This window comes from Ahaetulla prasina, chromosome 1, assembly GCF_028640845.1.
Source record: "Ahaetulla prasina isolate Xishuangbanna chromosome 1, ASM2864084v1, whole genome shotgun sequence".
Lineage (NCBI taxonomy): Eukaryota > Metazoa > Chordata > Lepidosauria > Squamata > Colubridae > Ahaetulla > Ahaetulla prasina.
This window is the reverse complement of record NC_080539.1, coordinates 333,188,825-333,209,916: the sequence shown is the minus strand read 5'-3', so window position 1 is coordinate 333,209,916 and position 21,092 is coordinate 333,188,825. Positions and strand designations below refer to the sequence as shown.

The window sequence follows — 21,092 nt, the reverse complement described above, 5'->3', positions numbered from 1 at the left end:
AATCAGTTTAGATCATTTCAAATGGTTCAGATACCTGTTTTCTGACATCCAGATCATGGGCCTAGATTCCCTTGAAAAAGAGATAAATATGACATAAAGTGAGTATTTGATGCCATGGCATCCTCATGGGCCTTCATTTAACAAATGGGGATGCCTGCACTTTTTCTTAATATACCAATCTGTATCATGGAAGAAGGTAAATGGTAATAATAGCAATGGGAATAAATATACAATAAGAATACAAAGAACCATTGGTGCATTAGCCCAATCTTGACACTAGTGGTATTTATAAAATTGTAAAAGATGGCTATTCAAGCAGGAATTCGGTAATTAGTAGGGGTGAAATCCAGCAGGTTCTGACAGGTTCTGGAGAACTGGTAGCGGAAATTTTGAGCAGTTTGGAGAACTGGCAAATACCACTTCTGGCTGGCCCCAGAGTGGGGTGGGAATGGAGATTTTACAGTATCCTTCCCCTGCCACGCCCACCAAGCCACGCCCACAGAACCGGTGGTAAAAAAATTTGGATTTCACCACTGGTGATTAGGTATGTGATAATTACATGCAAACACAGCAAATAAGGTGGTATGCTCACCTGGGGAGGATGTCTTGGGATTCCATGTATAACAACATCAACTATGGTTGAGGCCACCAGAGGAGCAAGAACCAGAACTTTGTATCTCCCTTGGCACCTGAAGTGGTAAAAGAGGAGGAGGATTCTGGGACTTTATGAAATTAATTTGAAAAAATGTTTGTGATTTTATAAACTATATTCTTATTTATTTTGTAATATGTTACGTGTTTTATTATTAGCCACATTTTTTTAGGAATTTCAGGCAGTAACTTTCCCAGTACTACTAAGATACCAAGGAATGGTCCAAGGTTCTTCTCTATGCAAAGCATGTGACCTCTTAGTTTGCTATGAATGCCTTTAACTATTAGGCATAGGAATAAAAAGTCATATTTTCCCAATTTCCCAAATTATAGCCCATCAGAAAAGAAAGAAAGAAACTGTAGTAAAGGAAGAAGATGCCCAAGAATTCTTCAAGGCTTGTTTGCACACATTTAGATCATGGATTAATGTGATGATTAAAGTTAAGCTCATTCAAAATGTCTTTAGAAAGTTGAAAGAACTGTAATATGAGGGGAAAAGTACATTATTATTATTATTATTTATTAAATTTTTATACTGCCCTTCTCCCGAAGGACTCAGGGCGGTGTACAGCCAGAAATAAAATACAAGATACATACAGTTAAAAACGAATTAAAACATAGCAAAATTACGAAAACGGCTGATAATTAAAATTTAAATTTAAAAATATTTAAAATATTGATAAAACCCCAATTTAAAATAAAACTATTATGCCAGTCCCGCTTGAATAAATAAGTATGTTTTTAGCTCACGACGGAAGGTCCGAAGATCAGGCACTTGACGTAAGCCAGGGGGGAGTTCATTCCAGAGCGTCGATGCTCCCACAGAGAAGGCCCTACTCCTGGGGGCCGCCAGCCGACACTGTTTGGCGGACGGCACCCTGAGGAGACCCTCTCTATGAGAGTGTACGGGTCGGTGGGAGGCATAGGGTAACAGCAGGCGGTCTCGTAAGTACCCGGGTCCTAAGCCATGGAGTGCTTTAAAGGTGGTAACCAAAAACTTGAAGCGCACCCGAAAGACCACAGGAAGCCAGTGCAGACTACGGAGCAGTGGTGTTACGTGGGAGCCACGCGAGGCTCCCATTACTACTCGCGCAGCCGCATTCTGGACTAACTGCAGCCTCCAGGTGCACCTCAAGGGCAGCCCCATGTAGAGAGCATTGCAGTAATCCAACTGAGATGTAACCAGAGCGTGAGTGACTGTGCATAAGGCATCCCAGTCAAGTAAGGGACGCAACTGGCAGACCAAGCGAACTTGGTAAAAGGCCCTCCTGGAGACGGCCGCCAGATGTTCATCAAAGGACAGCCATCCATCCAGGAGGACGCCCAAGTTGCGAACCACCTCCTTTGGGGCCACTAACTCGCCCCCAACAGTCAGCTGCTGATGCAGCTGACTGTACCGGGGTGCCGGCATCCATAGCCACTCCGTCTTGGAGGGTTTGAGCTTGAGTCTGTTTCTCCCCATCCAGACCCGTACAGCTTCCAGGCACCGGGACAGCACTTCGACCGCTTTGTTGGGGTGGTCCGGGGTGGAAAAGTACAGCTGAGTATTGTCAGCGTACAGATGATAACTCACCCCGAAACCACTGATGACCTCACCCAGCGGCTTCATATAGATGTTGAACAGGGTAGGCGAGAGAATCGACCCCTGAGGCACCCCACAAGTGAGGCGCCTTGCGGACGACCTCTGCCCCCCTGTCAACACCGTCTGCGACCGGTCGGAGAGATAGGAGGAGAACCACCGATAAACGGTGCCTCCCACTCCCAATCCCTCCAACCGGCGCAGCAGGATACCATGGTCGATGGTATCAAAAGCCGCTGAGAGATCTAATAGGACCAAGGCAGAGGAACAACCCCTGTCCCTGGCCCTCCAGAGGTCATCCACCAACGCGACCAAAGCCGTCTCCGTGCTGTAACCAGATCGGAAGCCGGACTGGAACGGGTCTAGATAGACAGCTTCCTCCAGGTGCCGGGGGAGCTGCCACGCAACCACATTCTCTACAACCTTCGCCACAAAGCAAAGGTTGGAGACTGGACGGTAGTTTCCCAAAATAGCTGGGTCCAGGGAAGGCTTCTTCAGGAGAGGTCTCACCACCGCCTCTTTCAAGGCGGTGGGGAAAACCCCTTCAACCAAAGAAGCATTTATAATCCCCTGGAGCCAGCCTCGGGTCACTTCCTGAGCAGCCAGCACTAGCCAGGAAGGACACGGGTCCAGTAAACACGTAGTTGCATGCAACCTCCCCAGCAACCTGTCCACGTCCTCGAGAGCCACAGAATCAAACTCATCCCAAATAACCTCAACAAGACATGTCTCCGCCATCTTGGTTGGATCATCGCAATCTTGGTCCAAGCTATCACGAAGCTGAACGATTTTATCGTATAGATAACCGTTAAACTCCTCAGCTCGTCCCCTTAGGGGGTCATCCCATCCCTCCTGTTGAAGGAGGGAACGGGTCACCCGAAACAGGGCGGCCGGGTGGTTATCTGCCGATGCAATGAGGGTGGAAACGTAGGAACGTTTCGCCTCCCTCATTGCCACTAGGTAGGTCTTAGTAAAAGACCTCACTAGTGTCCGATCAGCCTCGGAACGGCTGGACCTCCAGATACTCTCTAGGCGTCTTCTCCGGCATTTCATCTCTCTTAGCTCCTCGGAGAACCAGGGAGCCAATTGAGATCTACGCCGGGTCAGAGGCCGCAAAGGCACGACACGGTCCAAAGCCCCAGCCACGGCCCATTCCCAAGTCGCAACCAGTTCTTCAGTCGTGCCGTGGGTAAGATCCTCAGGGAACGGCCCAAGCTCCGTCAGGAACCTCTCCGGGTCCATCAGGCGCCTGGGACGGAACCAACGCATTGGCTCCGTCTCCCTGAGGTGGTGAGCGGCGGTCTGAAAGTCTAGGCGAAGAAGGAAATGATCTGACCATGACATGTGCTGGAATTGGAAAGCAACCATTGTGGCAGCATTTACATGAAACAGGTTGAGGGCTGTGGACTGGCACCAGTCTGCAGCATGTCAGAAACTGGTTCGTGCAAGCGAGCGAAGCCCCATCTAGAGGATGCAGGCAGCGCATGAAACCATGCCCCCTCCGGTCCATGGAAAAACCTTTCTCCTTGGAACCAGTCCTTGGTGCCTAAAAGTTTGGGGGCCACTGCTTAAGCAAATGCCATATTTTGATGTTGGAATTTATTGGCATTATCATTTATATTTTGTAGACTACCTAGTTTAGTGCCCTCTGGATACAAACTATCACCTGCTACTGGTCACACTATCTGGAGATGATGTAATGATGTAGTACTGGTCATACTATCCAGAGCAGGGGTGAAATCTACTTACCTTCCTTACCAGTTTGGAAGTGCACACATCCATGTGTGTCACATGCATGCACATACCTTCTGCGCATGCGCAATATCTGCGCATGCACAATATCTGCACATGCACAAAACCTGCGCATGCGCAGAAGGTAAAAAACACATTACTTTCTGGTTAAAACCAGGAAGTAATGACACCCAGGCATTTTGCTTCGCCATCGTTACCAGATCGCTGAAGCACCAGCCATGATCACTACCGGATTGTCAGATTTGGTCAGAACCAGGAGCATTTCACCCCGATCCAGAGATGATTCTCTTTAATGTTGGAGAAGGCAGAATTAATGTACCTAGCTGTCTTTTTTGTTCCAACAGCCGCATTGAGTGGGTGTGGTTGCATTGGAGTGAATACTTGAAGGCTCAGGATGAATTTTACACCTGGCTTCACAATATGAAGGTGACCTTGGAACCTGACATAGAGTTGCAGCTTGGCTTAAAGGAGAAGCAGTGGCAACTTAGCCATGCTGAGGTCCTTCTGAAAGATGTTCAGAATCGGTCATCTTTGCTGGATCGGCTACTAGATGAAGCCGTATCTCTATATAACCGGATTGGAGATGCAAGTGTTGATGAAGAAGCCAGGGAAAAGATGAAGGAAGAATATGAAGAAATCAAGAACGAAGCAGAGGTAAGAAAAATTCGGAGTGAAGGCCAAATAGAAGAGCAAAGTAGATGTTGCAATAGGAGTCCTCTGCTCCTGTCCCCTATATTTAATTTTCCCCCCAGCTGTACAGATCAGCAAATTCCCTTTTGTTTTGATTGGGAGTTGCAGATGTTGGCAGAGATCATATGATTTACTATGCTTCTCTTTGGCCCTGATGGTTGAGTGCCCAGATTCACACATACTTTACAAATCATAAAGATTATATTAATACATGAAACTGAGCCACATAAATCAGTCAGTGGGTTGAGGGCTGAGGCAGGCATATTTGATCAGGATAGACATGGCTCTTTTCTAGATGTTCTTTTCTGGTGCTTATGAAATATTTTAAGCCTCTTGTAAATAATGGCCTTTCCTCTCTTAAGCTGAGCAATTTTAATGCTTCCATTGAATACCAGCTAGGAGTAACATACATTCTTCCACCCTACTAATAAAGAACATTTTCATTGTTCTGCCTCCCTTCGTCTCAGTTTTGTCAATTATACTACTGAAATATTTCCATTTTTGTTCTCTACGCCTTCAGTTATGCATAGCCTAAAAACCAGGGTGACCATTTATTGTTACAATAATACTGTTTAAATAATTACTAGAGACAGCCTCTCATTCTACCTTTAGTTGGAATATCAATGGTATTTCAATAGTTAGACACAGTCTAAATTAGTAGAAAGCTTTTGCCATAAGCCTTTTATTTGGAACCAGATCCAGATGAAAGGTTTACGGCAAAAGTTGTTTACTAATTTAGAAATATTTCATAGTATAGTTGGCAAAACTGAGAAGAATGGAGGTAGAAAATTAAAAATACTCTTTATTAGTAGGATGGAAGAAAACCTTTTTTATTATTATTTATTATTATTATTATTTATTGAATTTATTTATTTATTGACCACTTAATGAATGGGTAAGATTATTGATAGACATGTTGAGTAGAAAATCAGGAACAGTCTAAACCAGGAGTCTCCAACCTTGGCAACTTTAAGCCTGGAGGACTTCAACTCCCAGAATTCCCCAGCCAGCAAAGCTGGTCTAAACATTCTGCAGTATCTGGACACATGATGTCATACTATTCTGAATCTCATTATTGGTTTTTTTCATCTGTTTATTTTCACATTTCAGAGTGAACCTAAACACAGGAATAATTTATATACTGCTCAGCCTCTTGCTCATCCTTCCAAATAAACTTCTAAAGCTTCCAAATCAAATGGGGATACCACATCTGTCTTCGGTTTAATTTTAAACCTTCCTCCCAATTACATAATCCCCTAAATCTTTGAGTCATAGAGACATTGATATGAAATTAATTTCATATTTTATATAATGGACATAATAAAGTTACTGTTGCAACTCTGGCCCAAATATGAAAGCAAATAACAAGAAGAACCATTATGATCTGCATGTTTTGAAACGTATGCTGTTAAGAGGAGGATGACTGAAAAGAAAATATTCATTTGCTAATAAATTTTTGTCTAATTGTTGCATTGGTTACACTTGAAGAAATTTTCAGAACTTTAATCTTTGGTTTTCCAAAGCTCTTATTGTACATTATGTTCCAAAGAAAGTGGTGTTCCTGATGCACAAGGCACAAATCATTCTTTGTGATACATTAATTCAAATTTATGGCTCATAATAACCTTTTTAGTAGAGCACTCTTTGAGGTGGTTCCTGTAAAAAATATCATAGTCCCTATTCTTCTGACTAATGATTCATTGTATTTCCAAAACACTCCGTTTTCAATAATGATAATTGGTGCTGAGAGACACTAAAATGTAGTTTCTTGGCTTTAAATTAACCTTGCTAACATTTTATTTATGTACTTTATTTTTATTCTGATTTTAGAAAGGTAAGTAAATTATCCTTATAAACAAAGAGATACACCAGAAAGTAAGGGGGGTCAGGAGGAAAATGTTTAAAACAAATAAACAGAAAAAGAGCAAATCACAAGCAGGGTTTTTTTTTCTGTTAAAATTCATAGTGGTTTTTTTTTTTAACCAAGAAGCTCTTCCTGTCTATTTGTACCAATTCAGTGGAGCCTCATCCCTCAGAAATGAAACAGATCTGCACCAAATTACAGTTTAGGGACACCCTAAAATATGTTTTAGTCATAAATAAAACCTTGATAATATTGTAAATAATCATATAACCTTTTTCCTTTGGCAAATAATTCCTTTTTCTTTTTGTTTTTCAACACTGCTAATAGTCTGTCACTTGCAGGGATCCTGTATTGCTCCCTTCTCATGTTAGCGGTGCAAAATTTTAAACAGCCATTGCTATTTATTTTCTTTGTTTGAATTTTTGAGCCATCCCAAACTCCAGAGGACTCTGTGAAATCGCTTCTCCTGGATTAGGACCCTTGTTGTGAGATGGAGAAGTTCTCAACCATTTTTTTCTCCTGTCAGTTGCAGAAAATGTTGTGTTCCCCTCCCCCTCCCCCACGCCCTCCCCCACTGCCCAAATGGTCTGAGGTGAGAAGGGGAGAGCCATTCCTACTGATGGCTCTCTCTCCAGAGCCTAACAGCAGATTTTGGAAAGAGCATTTTTATCTAAAACATGACAGAACAAGTTTTATTCCTATTTTATTCCAATTGCAGTCACAAGCAATTGGGGCATTCCCAAGAGGGTGTCAAAAAAGTCAAAATGCTGGCTTCACTCATGCAGTTGTAGCTGCCACCTTGCCCTGTTTTTTTACACTCCCCAAGAACACCCCTATCTGCAGTTGTCTGAATGAACTTCCATATTCCAAGGCAGTATAGCTGGAAAACATTGGAGGAGAGTTATTGCCTTACTGGCTTGTCAGTAAGTTGCCACTGTAGAAAACCGGCTGCTGGATATTTGATAGGTGGGTCCTTCGTCTCATCCAGAAACCTTCTCTCTTGCCTTTAGCAAGATTATCCAATTGATGAGGAGTGTTAGCTAACCCTGGAGCAACACTAATACTGGTTTGCATGTTTGTATATTTGCCCTGAGGGAATTGCCTGTATAGTTTCCTTTATATTGTCCCACAAAAGAAGCGGGGGAGGGGGGGAGAGGATTTTAAAAAATTGAATAACTCACAAGGGCCCCCTAGTGGAACATTACATTGAAAAACTTGCAGAGATAATGCATATTGAACTGTGTATTTTTTCTTAAATGTTTTCTACCCTGTTTTCCCCAAAATAAGATATCCCCTGATAATAAGCCCAATTGGGCTTTTGAGCACATGGCAATAAGGCCAAGCGCTTATTTCAGTGTTCAAACAAATATAAGACAGAGTCTTATTTTCGGGGAAACACGATATGTTATTTCCTACAAGTATTTTTTATTTTCAATACAGTACTTGAATAGAATAGAATTTTTTTTTTATTGGCCAAGTGTGATTGGACACACAAGGAATTTGTCTTGGTGCATATGCTCTCAGTGTACATAAAAGAAAAGATACGTTCATCAAGGTACAACATTTACAACACAATTGATGATCAATATAGCAATATAAATCATAAGGATTGCCAGCAACAAGTTATAGTCATACAGTCATAAGTGGAAAGAGATTGGTGATGGGAACTATGAAACGATTAATAGTAGTGCAGATTCAGTAAATAGTCTGACAGTGTTGAGGGAATTATTTGTTTAGCAGAGTGATGGCCTTCGGGAAAAAACTGTTCTTGTGTCTAGTTGTTCTGGTGTGCAGTGCTCTATAGCGCCGTTTTGAGGGTAGGAGTTGAAACAGTTTATGTCCAGGATGCGAGGGATCTGCAAATATTTTCACGGCCCTCTTCTTGATTCGTGCAGTATACAGGTCCTCAATGGAAGGCAAGTTGGTAGCAATTATTTTTCTGCAGTTCTAATTATCCTCTGAAGTCTGTGTTTTTCTTGTTGGGTTGCAGAACCGAACCAGACAGTTATAGAGGTGCAAATGACAGACTCAATAATTCCTCTGTAGAATTGGATCAGCAGCTCCTTGGGCAGTTTGAGCTTACTGAGTTGGCGCAGAAAGAACATTCTTTGTTGTCCTTTTTTAATGATGTTTTGATGTTAGCTGTCCATTTGAGATCTTGCGATATGATAGAACCCAGAAATTTGAAGGTTTCTACTGTTGATACTGTGTTGTCAAGTATTGTGAGAGGTGGAAGTATGGAAGGGTTTTTCCTAAAGTCTACCACCATTTCTACGGTTTTGAGTGTGTTCAGTTCCAGATTGTTTTGGTTGCACCACAAGGCTAGTCGTTCGACCTCTCGTCTATATGCGGATTTGTCATTGTCTCGAATGAGACCAATCACTGTTGTGTCATCTGCGAACTTCAGTAGCTTAACAAATGGATCATTGGAGATGCAGTCATTGGTATACAGAGAGAAGAGAAGTGGGGAGAGCACACAGCCTTGGGGGGGCCCTGTGCTAATTGTACAGGTATTTGATGTGATCTTGCTTAGCTTCACCTGCTGCTTCCTGTTTGTTAGGAAGCTTGTGATCCACTTACAAGTCTGTTCCGGTACCTGTAGCTGGTTTAGCTTAGTTAGAAGAATGTCTGGAATGATGGTATTGAATGCTGAACTAAAGTCTACAAAGAGGACCCTTGCATAGGTCTTTGGAGACTCAAGATGTTGTAGGATGTAGTGCAGAGCCATATTAACAGCATCATCTGTTGATCTATTTGCTCGGTATGCAAATTGCAAGGGGTCTAACAGCGGATCTGTGATGGTTTTCAGGTAGGAAAGCACTAGCCTTTCAAAGGTTTTCATGACTACAGATGTAAGAGCAACGGGTGTGTGGTCATTCAGTTCCTTGATGGTGGGCTTCTTCGGCACTGGGATGATGGTAGAGCGTTTGAAGCAAGAAGGAACATAGCACATCTCTAGTGATTTATTGAAAATATGGGTGAAGATGGGGGCCAATTGGTCAGCACAGACCTCCAAGCAAGAAGGAGCTATCTTGTCTGGGCCTGGAGCATTTGCTGGCTTGTGTCTGTGAAATAGGTGCTGCACTTCCTCTTCTGTGATCACTAGGGTTGTGAACCCAATGAAATGGGGTCAGTTGTAGGAGGCTTGGCTGTTGTTGGTGTGTCTGAGATGGGGTTGTGGAGATAGGTGGCTGTAGTTTCCTTTCAAACCTGCAGTAAAACTCATTCAGGTCATCTCCCAGTTGTTTATTACCTACAGCCTGGGAAGGAGGTTTGCCATAGCCGGTGATATTTTTAAGAGTTTTCCACATGTTTGCTGGTTCATTTGCTGAGAATTGATTCTTTAGCTTTTCAGAGTAGCTCCGTGTTGCTGCTCTTATCTCCTTGTTAGTGCATTTCTGGCCTGATTGTACAGCATTTTATCACCTTTTCTGTAGGCTTCCTCTTTGGAATGTCGTAGCTGCTTAAGTTTAGGTGTAAACCAAGGTTTGTTATTACTGTGTATTCGCAAGTTCCTTGTAGGTACATAGGTCTTCACAGAAGCTGACATATGATGTTACAGTATCTGTGAGTTCATCCAGGTCTGCAGAGGTATCTTTAAAAATATTCCAATCAGTGCAGTCAAAACATGCCTGTAGCTTTAATTCTGATTCCTCCATCCAGGTTTTCACTGATTTAATTATTGGTTTTATGGCTTTAAGTCTTTGCCTGTAAGCAGGTACAAGGTGAATCATGCAATGATCAGAGTGTCCTACAGCTGCACGTGGTAAAGACCGATAGGCATCTTTTAGTGTTGTGTAGCAGTGGTCTAGAGTATTCTTGCCTCTGGTGGGACAATTGACATGCTGAAAGTATTTTGGTAGTTCTTTCCTTAAGTTTGCCTTGTTTAGATCTCCCAAAACAATGGCCAGTGAATCAGGGTGTTTGGCTTCAGCCTCCATGATTTGGTCAGCTAGAGTTCGTAATGCCTCATTTACGCAGGCTTGTGGTGGGACATAAACAGCAATTAGAAGAAATGAGGAAAATGCTGTCATTAATGAGAAGTTGGCTTACTAAACCTTTCTTCTGGCACTATCTTTCCTTCCTTGAAAAAGAAATGAAATTCTTTAAAATATTGTATTTACTTAATTAAATGCTAAATAATTACAGCTCGCTTGACCTGGGGTACGTATGTTAACTGTTTCAAATTCCTGAAAACAACCAAATGACTTATGAGGAGAAGAGTTCTTTGTGCTCTGAGTTTATAAAAAAAAAAGTCTTTCCCTTTGGGATATTTCTCTTGTTTCAGAGAAGAGTGATGTTACTCGAAAAGATAACAACAGAACACAAGCTATATAAGACCAACGTTGACCAGTTTCGGCTATGGCTGACTCAGCTAACCGAAAGATTAAACTGCTGTCTCAATCAAGAATCAAAACTGCCAGCAGAAAATAGAATCAAAGCATTGCAGGTATTTGATTGCTGAAGTTATTTCTGTGAAGGTGTTGTTTTGCTAAGATGTTGGAGTTCTGTTTTTCAAGCTTCCAGGAACCTCTATGGAGGAACCTTTTTTTAAAAAAAAAATCAAGATGACTTTATGTGCACAGTTGTAACCAACATCTTGACTTGTTTAATTTCCTTGAAATATCCCATCAATTTCCCATAGGCAGGGACCTATGACTTACCGAATCCTGCTCCCTGCACTACTTGTATTAACAGGACATCGGTAAAAAAACACCAGTTTTTTTCCCACATCGAATGAAAAATCATTTGTAGAAAATGATTTCTAAATGTAGATTCCTTCAGAGCAGGGGTCTCCAACCTTGGCAGCTTTAAGACTTGTGGATTTCAACTATTCAAAGAGTTGAAGACTTCAAAGCTGGCTGAGGAATTCTGGGAGTTGACGTCCACAAATCTTAAAGTTGCCAAGGTTGGAGATCTCTGCTCCAGAATGTAGTGTCAAAGCAGTTAAACCAGTCTTTGAAATATATAAATTCACTTCTTTATATGATACTTAATACAGAGTTCATTGTGCAAAGAGGAGGAGAAAACCAAACCAGCGGTGAAATGCTACCGGTTCACATTGGTTCCAGGAAACCAGCAGTGATTTAAAAAAAGTAAAAAAGAGTAAAAAAAGAGTAAAAAAAAGCTACCGGTTCATCTGAACTGGTATTTCCGACGATCAGTTGTGCCCTGTGATTTAAATTCACTAGAAAGCAGGAAATCCTGCTTTCTAGCGAATCTAAATCACACGGCACAGCTGTTCCCCCCCTTGCTGTTCTAACCTTGTTAAGTGTCCTTTTTCCGCGTGAAGCACGCATTTGGCACACATTGTGCGCACACACATGCTTTTGGTGCACACTGTGCATGTGCAGCGCATGTTTGGCGCACATCACGTATGCATGGGCAACTAACCGGTGGCACTCCGTGGAGGATTTCACTACTGAACCAAACTATATGTTAGTGATGTTAACCCAGGAAGACCAGAAGCCAATATAACTGGTGGGAACTGCAAGCTTACTACACACATATGTTTTGTATGCACTGATGACAATTCTTGTTGTCAAATTCTAAATCCTGCTGAATTGCTAGCAGTCAGGATTTTATATTATATTTTGATGAATGGACCAAACATTAAGAGGTGCTCCATCTTTTGAAGATGATAGTACCATACAGATGTGTAATAATATCAGAAGTGGTCAGGCACACTGAACTGGTAAGGGAAGAAGATGCACACCATTGTTCCCCAAGAGATGTGACATAAATCAAGAACCACTGTTGCCTGATCCAGCCTGGGTCTGGTGGATTCATGGTTATGACATTCCTGGCATGATGGCCATTCAAAAGAATTTGGGTAACTAGGCACAAGGCATGAGGCCTTTTCTTATGTCCATAGGCAGCAATGCACGGTGGATTTATGCTGCCTCAGTATCCGTATTTTTTACATGCGAGATTGGGAATGACTTACTTTGCAGCTCTTTTCTCCTGCAGGACATTACGAAAGATGTAAGGAGTGGAGAAAAGAAATGGAAGCATCTGGAAGCACAGTCTATAGATGTGATGCAAAACACCTCTCCCCTGGGGGCAGAAAAGATGAATGCTGAGCTTGAGGAGCTGAAAAAACTCCTGGAGAATATAAAGCTAGTGAGTGTGGAGGAAGAGGAGAAACTACTGAAGAGCCTCCAGTCCGAAAACACCTACCACACCCAGGCCAGGATGCTCGAAATTGATGTTCAAGAATTCCGTAAAAGGCTGCAAAGACTAGGAAACCACTTTGAAAAGGATGATGTTGTGAGAAGTGATGAGGATTTAATTTCTCTATGGAGAGAATACATGGTGAGTAGTTATTGGACAGTAACCAACTGGGAACAAAGGCAGATGGTCACATAATGAAATTACAATGAAATTAAAACTTGCTCATCTATGCAGATGCAATTACTGTATATTAAAATAAATGATTGAGACATCTTCATGGCAACATTTTAATGGATCCCAATGAATTGTGCCCTTATCCATGATGTTCCATTTCATTGCAACAGGAATCCTTTTCTCTATTCCCACTAAGAAACTGATATTAACATGAGGCAATCCTAGGTCTTTTTTCTTGTTTCCTAAATTTTGTATAAACGTTGGTGGAAATAAGTCACTTTTTACCTGAAGCTAATTTATGAAATAATGAAAGACGCAATTGTTTGTTTCCTCTTAAACGTTCATCACAAGCTGATGAGTTTTCTTCAGTTGAGGTTTCGGGATGTTTTTAATGTATGATTTTTATGAAGCATTGGGATGGGAGAAGTTGCCACTGTAAGTTTGCTTTTATTGTGAAATGTACATTTATGCTATTTTGTGGCTATGTTTTTATTTTTATAAGTTGTTTGGAGTTTGAATTTAATTGTAGATTTTATGCAAGTTAAAAAACAAACACAGATAGTTATGTCAATATTTCTTGACAATAATTTTGTTTTTAAGGCGACAAAGGCAAACCTTACAGCAGAAGAATCAAAGGCTGAGAAACTGAAGATTCAACTGAAGGAGTTGTTCAAATTTTCACAAGACTTGCAACCTCTTTCTGAGAGTGTGATCCATGCCATACGAGAACATCAAAGGTACTTTGCTGAAGGAATAAATTCAGAATAAATGACAGCAGGGGATTAGGTAGCTCAAAAAATACATTTCAATGAAAGGAATGTTATAGACAGTTTATTTCAAAATTAAGAAATATAAATTTGATAGGAGGCAATGGCAAATGACATCTCTTGACTTCCACTGGACTTAAGGCTTATTTGAAACAAGATTTTCTTTTTGTTTTTCCTTCTCAAAGCTCTAGGTGCCTTTTATATGTTTCCCTCACTTCTTGCAATAGTTCGTCTCATAATAATACTGAGACAAGCTGAAAGATAATAACTGGCTCAAGTTCAGTCGTGGTTGGATGGGGATTTAAACCTGGATTCTTCAGCCCCAATATGAACATACCATTGTGGAATTCTGGCTCAAATGTAGTTGGTTGCCATCCGGATTGGATTTTTTTTCCCCACATCACAGAAAAAAGAGATTTCTAGAGGCATGTCAAAGATCTCCCAGCCCTGGTGATAAGTTGCTCATTTTAACTGGCGCTCAGTTTCCAGATGGAACATTATGAAATAAAAACCCATGTAATAGGTAGAAAGTAGGCACCGAAGTATGTGTATGAATAGAATAGAATAGAATAGAATAGAATAGAATAGAATAGAATAGAATAGAATAGAATAGAATAGAATATTTTATTGGCCAAGTGTGATTGGACACACAAGGAATTTGTCTTGGTGCATATGCTCTCAGTGTATATAAAAGAAAAGATACATTCATCAAGAATTCTAAAGTACAACACTAATGATAGTCATAGGGTACAAATAAGCAATCAGGAAACAATCAATATCACTATAAATCATAAGGACACAAGCAACAAAGTTACAGTCATAAATGGAAGAAGATGGGTGATGAGAACAATGAGAAGATTAATAGCAGATTTAGTAATAGTTTGGCAGTGTTGAGGGAATTATTTGTGGATGGAATGAAAAATAATGGGGTATTTTCAGTGTAATCACTCCATACTAATCCTGTCAGGTAGGGAATTTGGGCAGATGTAATATAAGGAAACCTGCAGCTGCTTTCAAAATACCCATCTCATCTGGCTGTTCAAATAAATATATTTTTTCACATCCTCCTAAAAATTAAATCTGTTCCTTTATCATTACTTTGCAGCTCTTTAAAAACAACACTTAAGATCGAAAATATTCCAACTTTTTGGAAAGAGGCATATAATGTGGTTTATGCTCTCATGTCATCTAGAGACATTTGCTATCCAAATTCCTAGGATGTGCTTTCTGATTTTTATTGGCAGATAGTGTGACATTGGTGATTCAGGATGTCTGTGAACATACAAAAATGCCTTTTATGGAATCAGTGCTTTGGTCATCTAGTTCTGTAACCTCTTCTGGTGACTGGCAGTAATTCACCAGAATTTCAGACTAAAATTTTCTGCCTGTAGAGACCAGGTATTGAATCCAAGTTCTCTGCATCGGAAGCTGTATTGTTGCATTATGACTTTTTCCTGAAATGGTGGTGGGTCCCATCCATGATTTGATATAGAAAGAAAGTTGATTTATTTCAGCTTTAAGATCTTACTCATGGGTTGATTTTGTAGCTTTTCCTTACCAGTAGCTTTTGATTAGGAAAAACTATAGTTGTACAACTAGGCAGTTTCCAAAATGAAACTCTGCCAACTAGAAAAGTGGTCAGAAAACTAGTCAAAAAACTAGTAAACTAGTTAGTGTTGATAATACTGATTCATTTTGAATAATCTTCTGAGAAATGTAAGAAATACTCATTATATCTGCTTTTTGCACTGCTGTCTTGTTATGGATGATAAAAGGGACAATGAAGAATCAGAAAAAGCAAAGGGAAGGAAAAATCTAGTTAACTTTGTATCCTACTTTCTCTCCTGCTTTTTGGAAGTCTGGACATGGCAGGATTCTTTGAAAATGGAGCAAAATTATTGAATTACCGGCTCATGCTGTATAAGTCATTACCTTATCATGTGTTGTCTTGTACTTGTGTATATTATGTACATATTATCAGAGGTGTTAGCCAAATGTTATGCAGGTAGCAACAGTAATGATTAGAAGGCTTTTTTTCTCCATGTGTTCTTTGCTGATTTTTTCCCCATGCATGTTTTTCTGGATAGACATATTCCCCCCTCCCGCTTCTAGCTTTACTAAAACATTTTTGCTTCCATGCTAAGTGGAGTCAGGAAATTATCTGCATAATCTTTTTTTTTTCCAGATCTGGGAAAAGGGTTGTCAACAGCTGGCTAAGGCACAGACAAATGTTTGCTTGTATCTAAATACTGGCTTTCTTGTGACAAGCATAGACTGTTTTGGCAAGCTAAAAAGTCTTTCTGTTAATGAAATTAGTTACTGCAGGAGAAACATTAATTCAGAGTTAAGGAAGCAAGTCTGGGATTCTTGCCAATGAGGAAAAGTAAGAATGGAAAGTTTGAACATTTGCCACAGTAGAGATGACAGATCATTGGTATCATCTTCCAAAGAGGCATTGCTTCCTTTGTAGAAAATGATAATCTCACTAATGATTATGAAGAGACAGAAGAAACAACAGTGAAGGTAGTGATCAAAGGATTTGTGCTCTTCCAAAATTACATTAAACATAAACTGTCCTTACAGGATAACTACTATTACAAGAGCATTGTGACATGCCGAGTGGGATAATCCCTTTTCTATTGTTTTGTTTAACTGGAAAAAAATGTTTCCTAAGGAAAGCTTTATGTTTGTTTTCTAAAAACCTGTGAATTGGCCATTGCCGCCTGCCAGGTCCCTTCAAACTGGAAAATGAAATTAGAAATAAGCTGTGCCTCAGGGTTGTGAGCCAGAGACACAAGCAGGTTGGAATTTTCAACAAGTAAAAACAAGTTTTTCTATTTCAGTCAGTGGATAGAAGGAGCCAGACACCTGCAGAGAGGATGAAATTAATTTTGTTCAGATTTAAACATAAACCAGTATTTTTTTTTTTTGAACTAATACACAAACAGAATTCAATATGCCATCAGAGTTCACACAAAACCAGGGGTAAATGCTCCTGGATCGAACCGGATCACACAATCCGGTAGCGATCGTTGCCAGGAGTTCAGCAATCCAGTAGCGATGGCAGAGCAAAGCTCTGTCCACCCACCTGGGTGTCATTACTTCCTGGTTTTAACCAGAAAATAATGTTTTTTACCTTCTGTGCATGCACAGAAGGGTTTTCTCATGCACGTGTTTTTCACAGTGCGTGCACTTCCAAACCGGTAAGGAAGGTAAGTAGATTTCACCTCTGCACAAAACACTGTTACCAGGTATGCTCAGTGGCAAACTGAAAATAATTTCTTAATACAAAATCACTAAAGAATTTTTAAATAGTAACCAAAACTGTGCTTTTTGGAATTGAACCATATACATAGCTACATTTTCTAGGTATTTTGCACCACACAGATTCAAGCATGGCTAGTTCATTCTAAAGAGTATTTTGACAGTACTACTAAAATTAGCTGGAAGAGGAGCCACAAAACATTAACTGTCAAATCAGAGTGAACTTTCTGCTTCATGGCTGCCCCTTTTTAAGAGATCTATAATCCCAACCACATATTTTAAGTCCAATATTTTGTACATGCAGACAATATAATATATAGAAAGGGGGTATGCTACAATAAACACACTTAAACTTGTGGCTGCACATCTTGCCCCAGCTGCTAAGTTTTAACCTTGATCACATGTCTTATTGTGTAAACCCATCTCATTGGTGAGTATATGATTCAATATTATTTCAGTAACCCACTAAATAAGTTAGTTCAAATGCAGACAAGTTGATGCACTGTGCCAGTCTGGCTAACTAGAAGGTCCCAGAATGGAAAATACTGCTAAATTGGACTCCCTTGATACTTAGTGTGCATATTTCTTGTTAATTGTTATTTGTAAATAAATTAGATAATGTTAATATTATGACTATATATGGCTTAGTTTAAGACTAGATTTCAGTGGTGTATGTCTTGAATTGTAAATACCTTAGGCCATCTCTGTAATTAAGGTGATACAAAGTCACACAAATAAATAACCACCAGAAGCACCTTGATTGTCATTGTTAAGAGAAAAATCCACCTTTTGGCAGTTATTTTCCCTCTTTAGTGTCTCGGTTGTCTTTCTGCTCTAGGCCTGTAATAGATGGTGTGTGTGTGGATCTTAAAGCTGACTCTTAAGAGGCTATTGGGGAATCCAAGAGGCACAGCTAGCTTCTTGTAATTCCCTGCAGCAGGTGCAAAGAAAATGCATGTAAAAACGGTTTTGTGGATTATCTGATTGGCAAAGGCAGCTGTGGAAAGAAAAAGCCAGGAGAATATAGGAAGCAGAAACAGAGCTGCTTTGTGTTAAGGAAGCATATTACATGCCCAGACCTTTCGTCCCTTTCAGTCCAACTTGGGATTCACTTGTCCCTTCTGCCAAGGAAGAAATGAAATCCTTCTTCATAATTCATTTAAAATTTTTTTTATAATTTTGTTAATTTATTTTTGCAGTCTGAAGGGGAAAATGTTTAAATTGAGCACAGAGATTGAAACAGAGTTGAGGCAGCGCTTCCAAAACCCCCTGAGGGAGTTTCAGCTGTGGAAACCATCAGCTCAGCGACTCCTGGACACCACAGCTCACGTTTCTGATCCTGCATTGACAGATGCATTCCTGCGTCAGATTGAGGTGATGACTTTATAACATTTGGAATCTTAAAATCGATGTTGGTTCACAGTAATCTTGTAAGAATTTCAGACTATTCTCTATTAGTATTGGAAACATTTTTAACCAGATCCTGAAGATGAAACTCAGATACTTTGGCCACCTAATGAGAAGGAAGGACTCTCTGGAGAAGAGCCTAATGCTGGGAAAGGTTGAGGATGACAGAAGAATGGGACGACAGAGAATGAGGCACTGAAGCAGTAGGCATGAGCTTAAATGGACTCAAGAAGATGGTAGAAGGCAGGAAAGCCTGGAGGAATGTTGTCCATGGGGTTGTGATGGGTCGGACACGACTTCGCAACTAACAACAACAACATATCTTAAATATCTAATACATTTTCTTCCCCCTTGCATAACATGTCTGCAACTATTTCTCCATCTATAGTTTCTTACTAAAAATACTATGTTACATAAAAAGATGTCACTGATCTGTCAAGATGTCAAGTCGACCCACCATCTTTTCACTTAAAAGAGAAAGTTAATAGATAACCCCAGAAACAAAAGTAGTCTTCAAATCTTTGTTAACAGTCTGTTATTGTACTTAACATTCTGAAACTCCACAAATGACTTCCAATCTCTAATAAACTTGTCTAATCCATTGTCTCTAATCAATGTGGTTAATATAGATATTACTTTCCAAATAGATTTTTCCCCCCACTATGATCTGTTCTGAACCTCTTCTTCAGATCTTCAAATCAGACACCCTCTGTCACTGTAACTGATAGTGTAAAAAATGTAACATATCTACCTTATACTTTCCCGGCATGTGAGTCTTCTCCAGAGGACCTTTTCCAGAGAAATAGTCTTTGAATAATATTTTCAAAGGGAAATAATATGATCTGGTCATTTGTGTTCAAGTGAAAATTCTGGGTTGATCCAGTTATCCATTTATTTATTTCCTTGGATGTCCATAGTATCCTCCAAAAGCAATGTTGAAAAGCATCAATGCTTTTTCTGCCCTGGTTCTTCATTGTCCAACTTCCAGTTTCCATCTAGTGTTTCACGGAATATCATTGCTGCATTGTTCTGATATTTGTAGGTAAAGATATATTAGTTGACATATTTTTATATATTGTTATAAATTGCATACTGATAAACTTATTTAATAGTATTTCTGAGTTGTAATTTGTTTTTTTTAAATTATTATTCTAATTATTCCTGTTTGGGGAAAATATTTTCAAAGTAGGAAAATAAGAATGAATGACATAAATGCATAACAATCAATTATTCTCTTTTGTAGATTTTTCTGGTTGAAAGCTCTCATCTTAAGGAACAACTCTTGAAAGTGCAGATGAAAAAAGATTTCCTGGGCAATATTTTCAAACAGGAGACAGCAAAGTCACTCTTGGAGAAAGTTAGTGATGCTACAGAGGAATTAGAAAACCTGCACAAAGGGCTACTCCAGAGGAAAAGCAGGTTACAGGTAAGCTTCTTCTAAAAAGTCAGCCGATAAGAATAATAATTGTGATTTAATAATGCAGTAATTAATACATCACCAACTACAATGATTAATACTTCATTCAGTTTTTACTTCAGTCAGATTGTTATTTTCATTCTGATGTACTCACAGGTCTGTGTTGTGAGTTGGCAGAAAGCATTCATGCTCTCAGGACTGGCATGAAATCAGCTTTTTCTCTCTGGCTAGGCTTTGGTATCACAGCATAAAGACTTTGATGCATCCTTCAAGCTTCTGCAAACACAGCTGTCTGCTCTCAGAGTTAAGTTAAATGCAGAAAAAGAACTGCTGCCAGATCTTATGGGTAAAGAAGCCCGGTTGCAAAGGCTAGAGGTAAGTGGCCTCAAATACCATCCAAAAGAATTCTTTTCCAAAATGTGTCACCAATAGGCATAGCCAGCTATGGATGTGATTTGTGTCACAAAACAAACGCCCCCAAGCTGTCATTTTTGGAGCATTAGACTTAGAGCAGTGAGACTTGTACCTCCTTAATGTCTTTTCTTGGCTCGCACAGCAGCTATTCAGTTTCAAGAATAAGTGTTAATTTCTTGAAACTATATGGCTGCAGTATGAGGTGGGAAAAGGCATGTTTCCTGTAAGGAGGCATCAACTGGTAAAGGAAGCATGTCTGTTCCTCTGTTGCAGCACTTCTTTCCATTTTGGAACTAAATAGATGTGCATCCCTAATCTATCTCATAAGATTATGAGTTTGTTGTGAAGTGTAAAGAAAAGGGGAACAATGTAATTGGCAAAGGTGGGATGAAAAAGTAAGGCACACATTAAAGGAATAAATATCTCCTTCAAAATAAATTTCATTTGCTAGTCCTTACCTGTGTTGTGTTGCCAGCTGTCTGGACACTATAGTTCATGTTTCGGATCCTGACTTGACAGGTGAAGAACCAAGACTAAAACAGGGCTGTCAAACTCACGGCCCGCAGGCCAGATGCAACACGGACTGGCCACGCCCATGCCCGGTTTAGCGAAGGGGGAAAAAGTCGATATGTCATGTGACGCCGCCATGACGCTGTGAGTTTGACAACCCTGCCCTAAAAGATGTGGAATCTTAAAATCAGTGTGTTAAACCAAACCAAAAAGCACAAAACACACAAACCAATGCAGGAAAAGCATGATATAATTAAGATAGAACTTTCCCCCGCCATTTGCAAATTTATTCCAGTGGGTTATGTTGCAGAATATAAATTTTGAGTCTAGGAGGTGATAGATTATTCATTTTTCTGCAGCTCCAGTTAAGGATATAGGTTAGCCAGATTAGGACTAACTTTTACTTGCAGATTATCCTCTGAATGTATC

The 21,092-nt window shown here is 40.1% G+C and overlaps 1 protein-coding gene across 9 annotated transcripts in view; it reads left to right on the top strand.

Moving 5' to 3' along the window:
* Positions 1 to 21,092, top strand: part of SYNE3 (spectrin repeat containing nuclear envelope family member 3) — a 117,811-nt gene that overhangs the window by 27,958 nt on the left and 68,761 nt on the right. For 7 of the 9 annotated variants that reach the window (XR_009152649.1, XM_058162626.1, XM_058162625.1 and 4 more), the window contains exons 4-10: positions 4,327 to 4,636; positions 10,825 to 10,986; positions 12,507 to 12,851; positions 13,485 to 13,621; positions 18,115 to 18,289; positions 19,566 to 19,748; positions 19,971 to 20,114. Coding sequence is in view for 8 of the 9 variants with exons in the window: in XM_058162626.1 (XP_058018609.1) it covers positions 4,327 to 4,636; positions 10,825 to 10,986; positions 12,507 to 12,851; positions 13,485 to 13,621; positions 18,115 to 18,289; positions 19,566 to 19,748; positions 19,971 to 20,114 (1,456 nt within the window). In the remaining variant the exon portion in view is untranslated. Of the gene's footprint in view, positions 1 to 4,326; positions 4,637 to 10,824; positions 10,987 to 12,506; positions 12,852 to 13,484; positions 13,622 to 18,114; positions 18,290 to 19,565; positions 19,749 to 19,895; positions 20,115 to 21,092 lie in introns of those variants that run through there. The other 2 variants (XM_058162633.1, XM_058162632.1) reach the window with 2 other exon arrangements.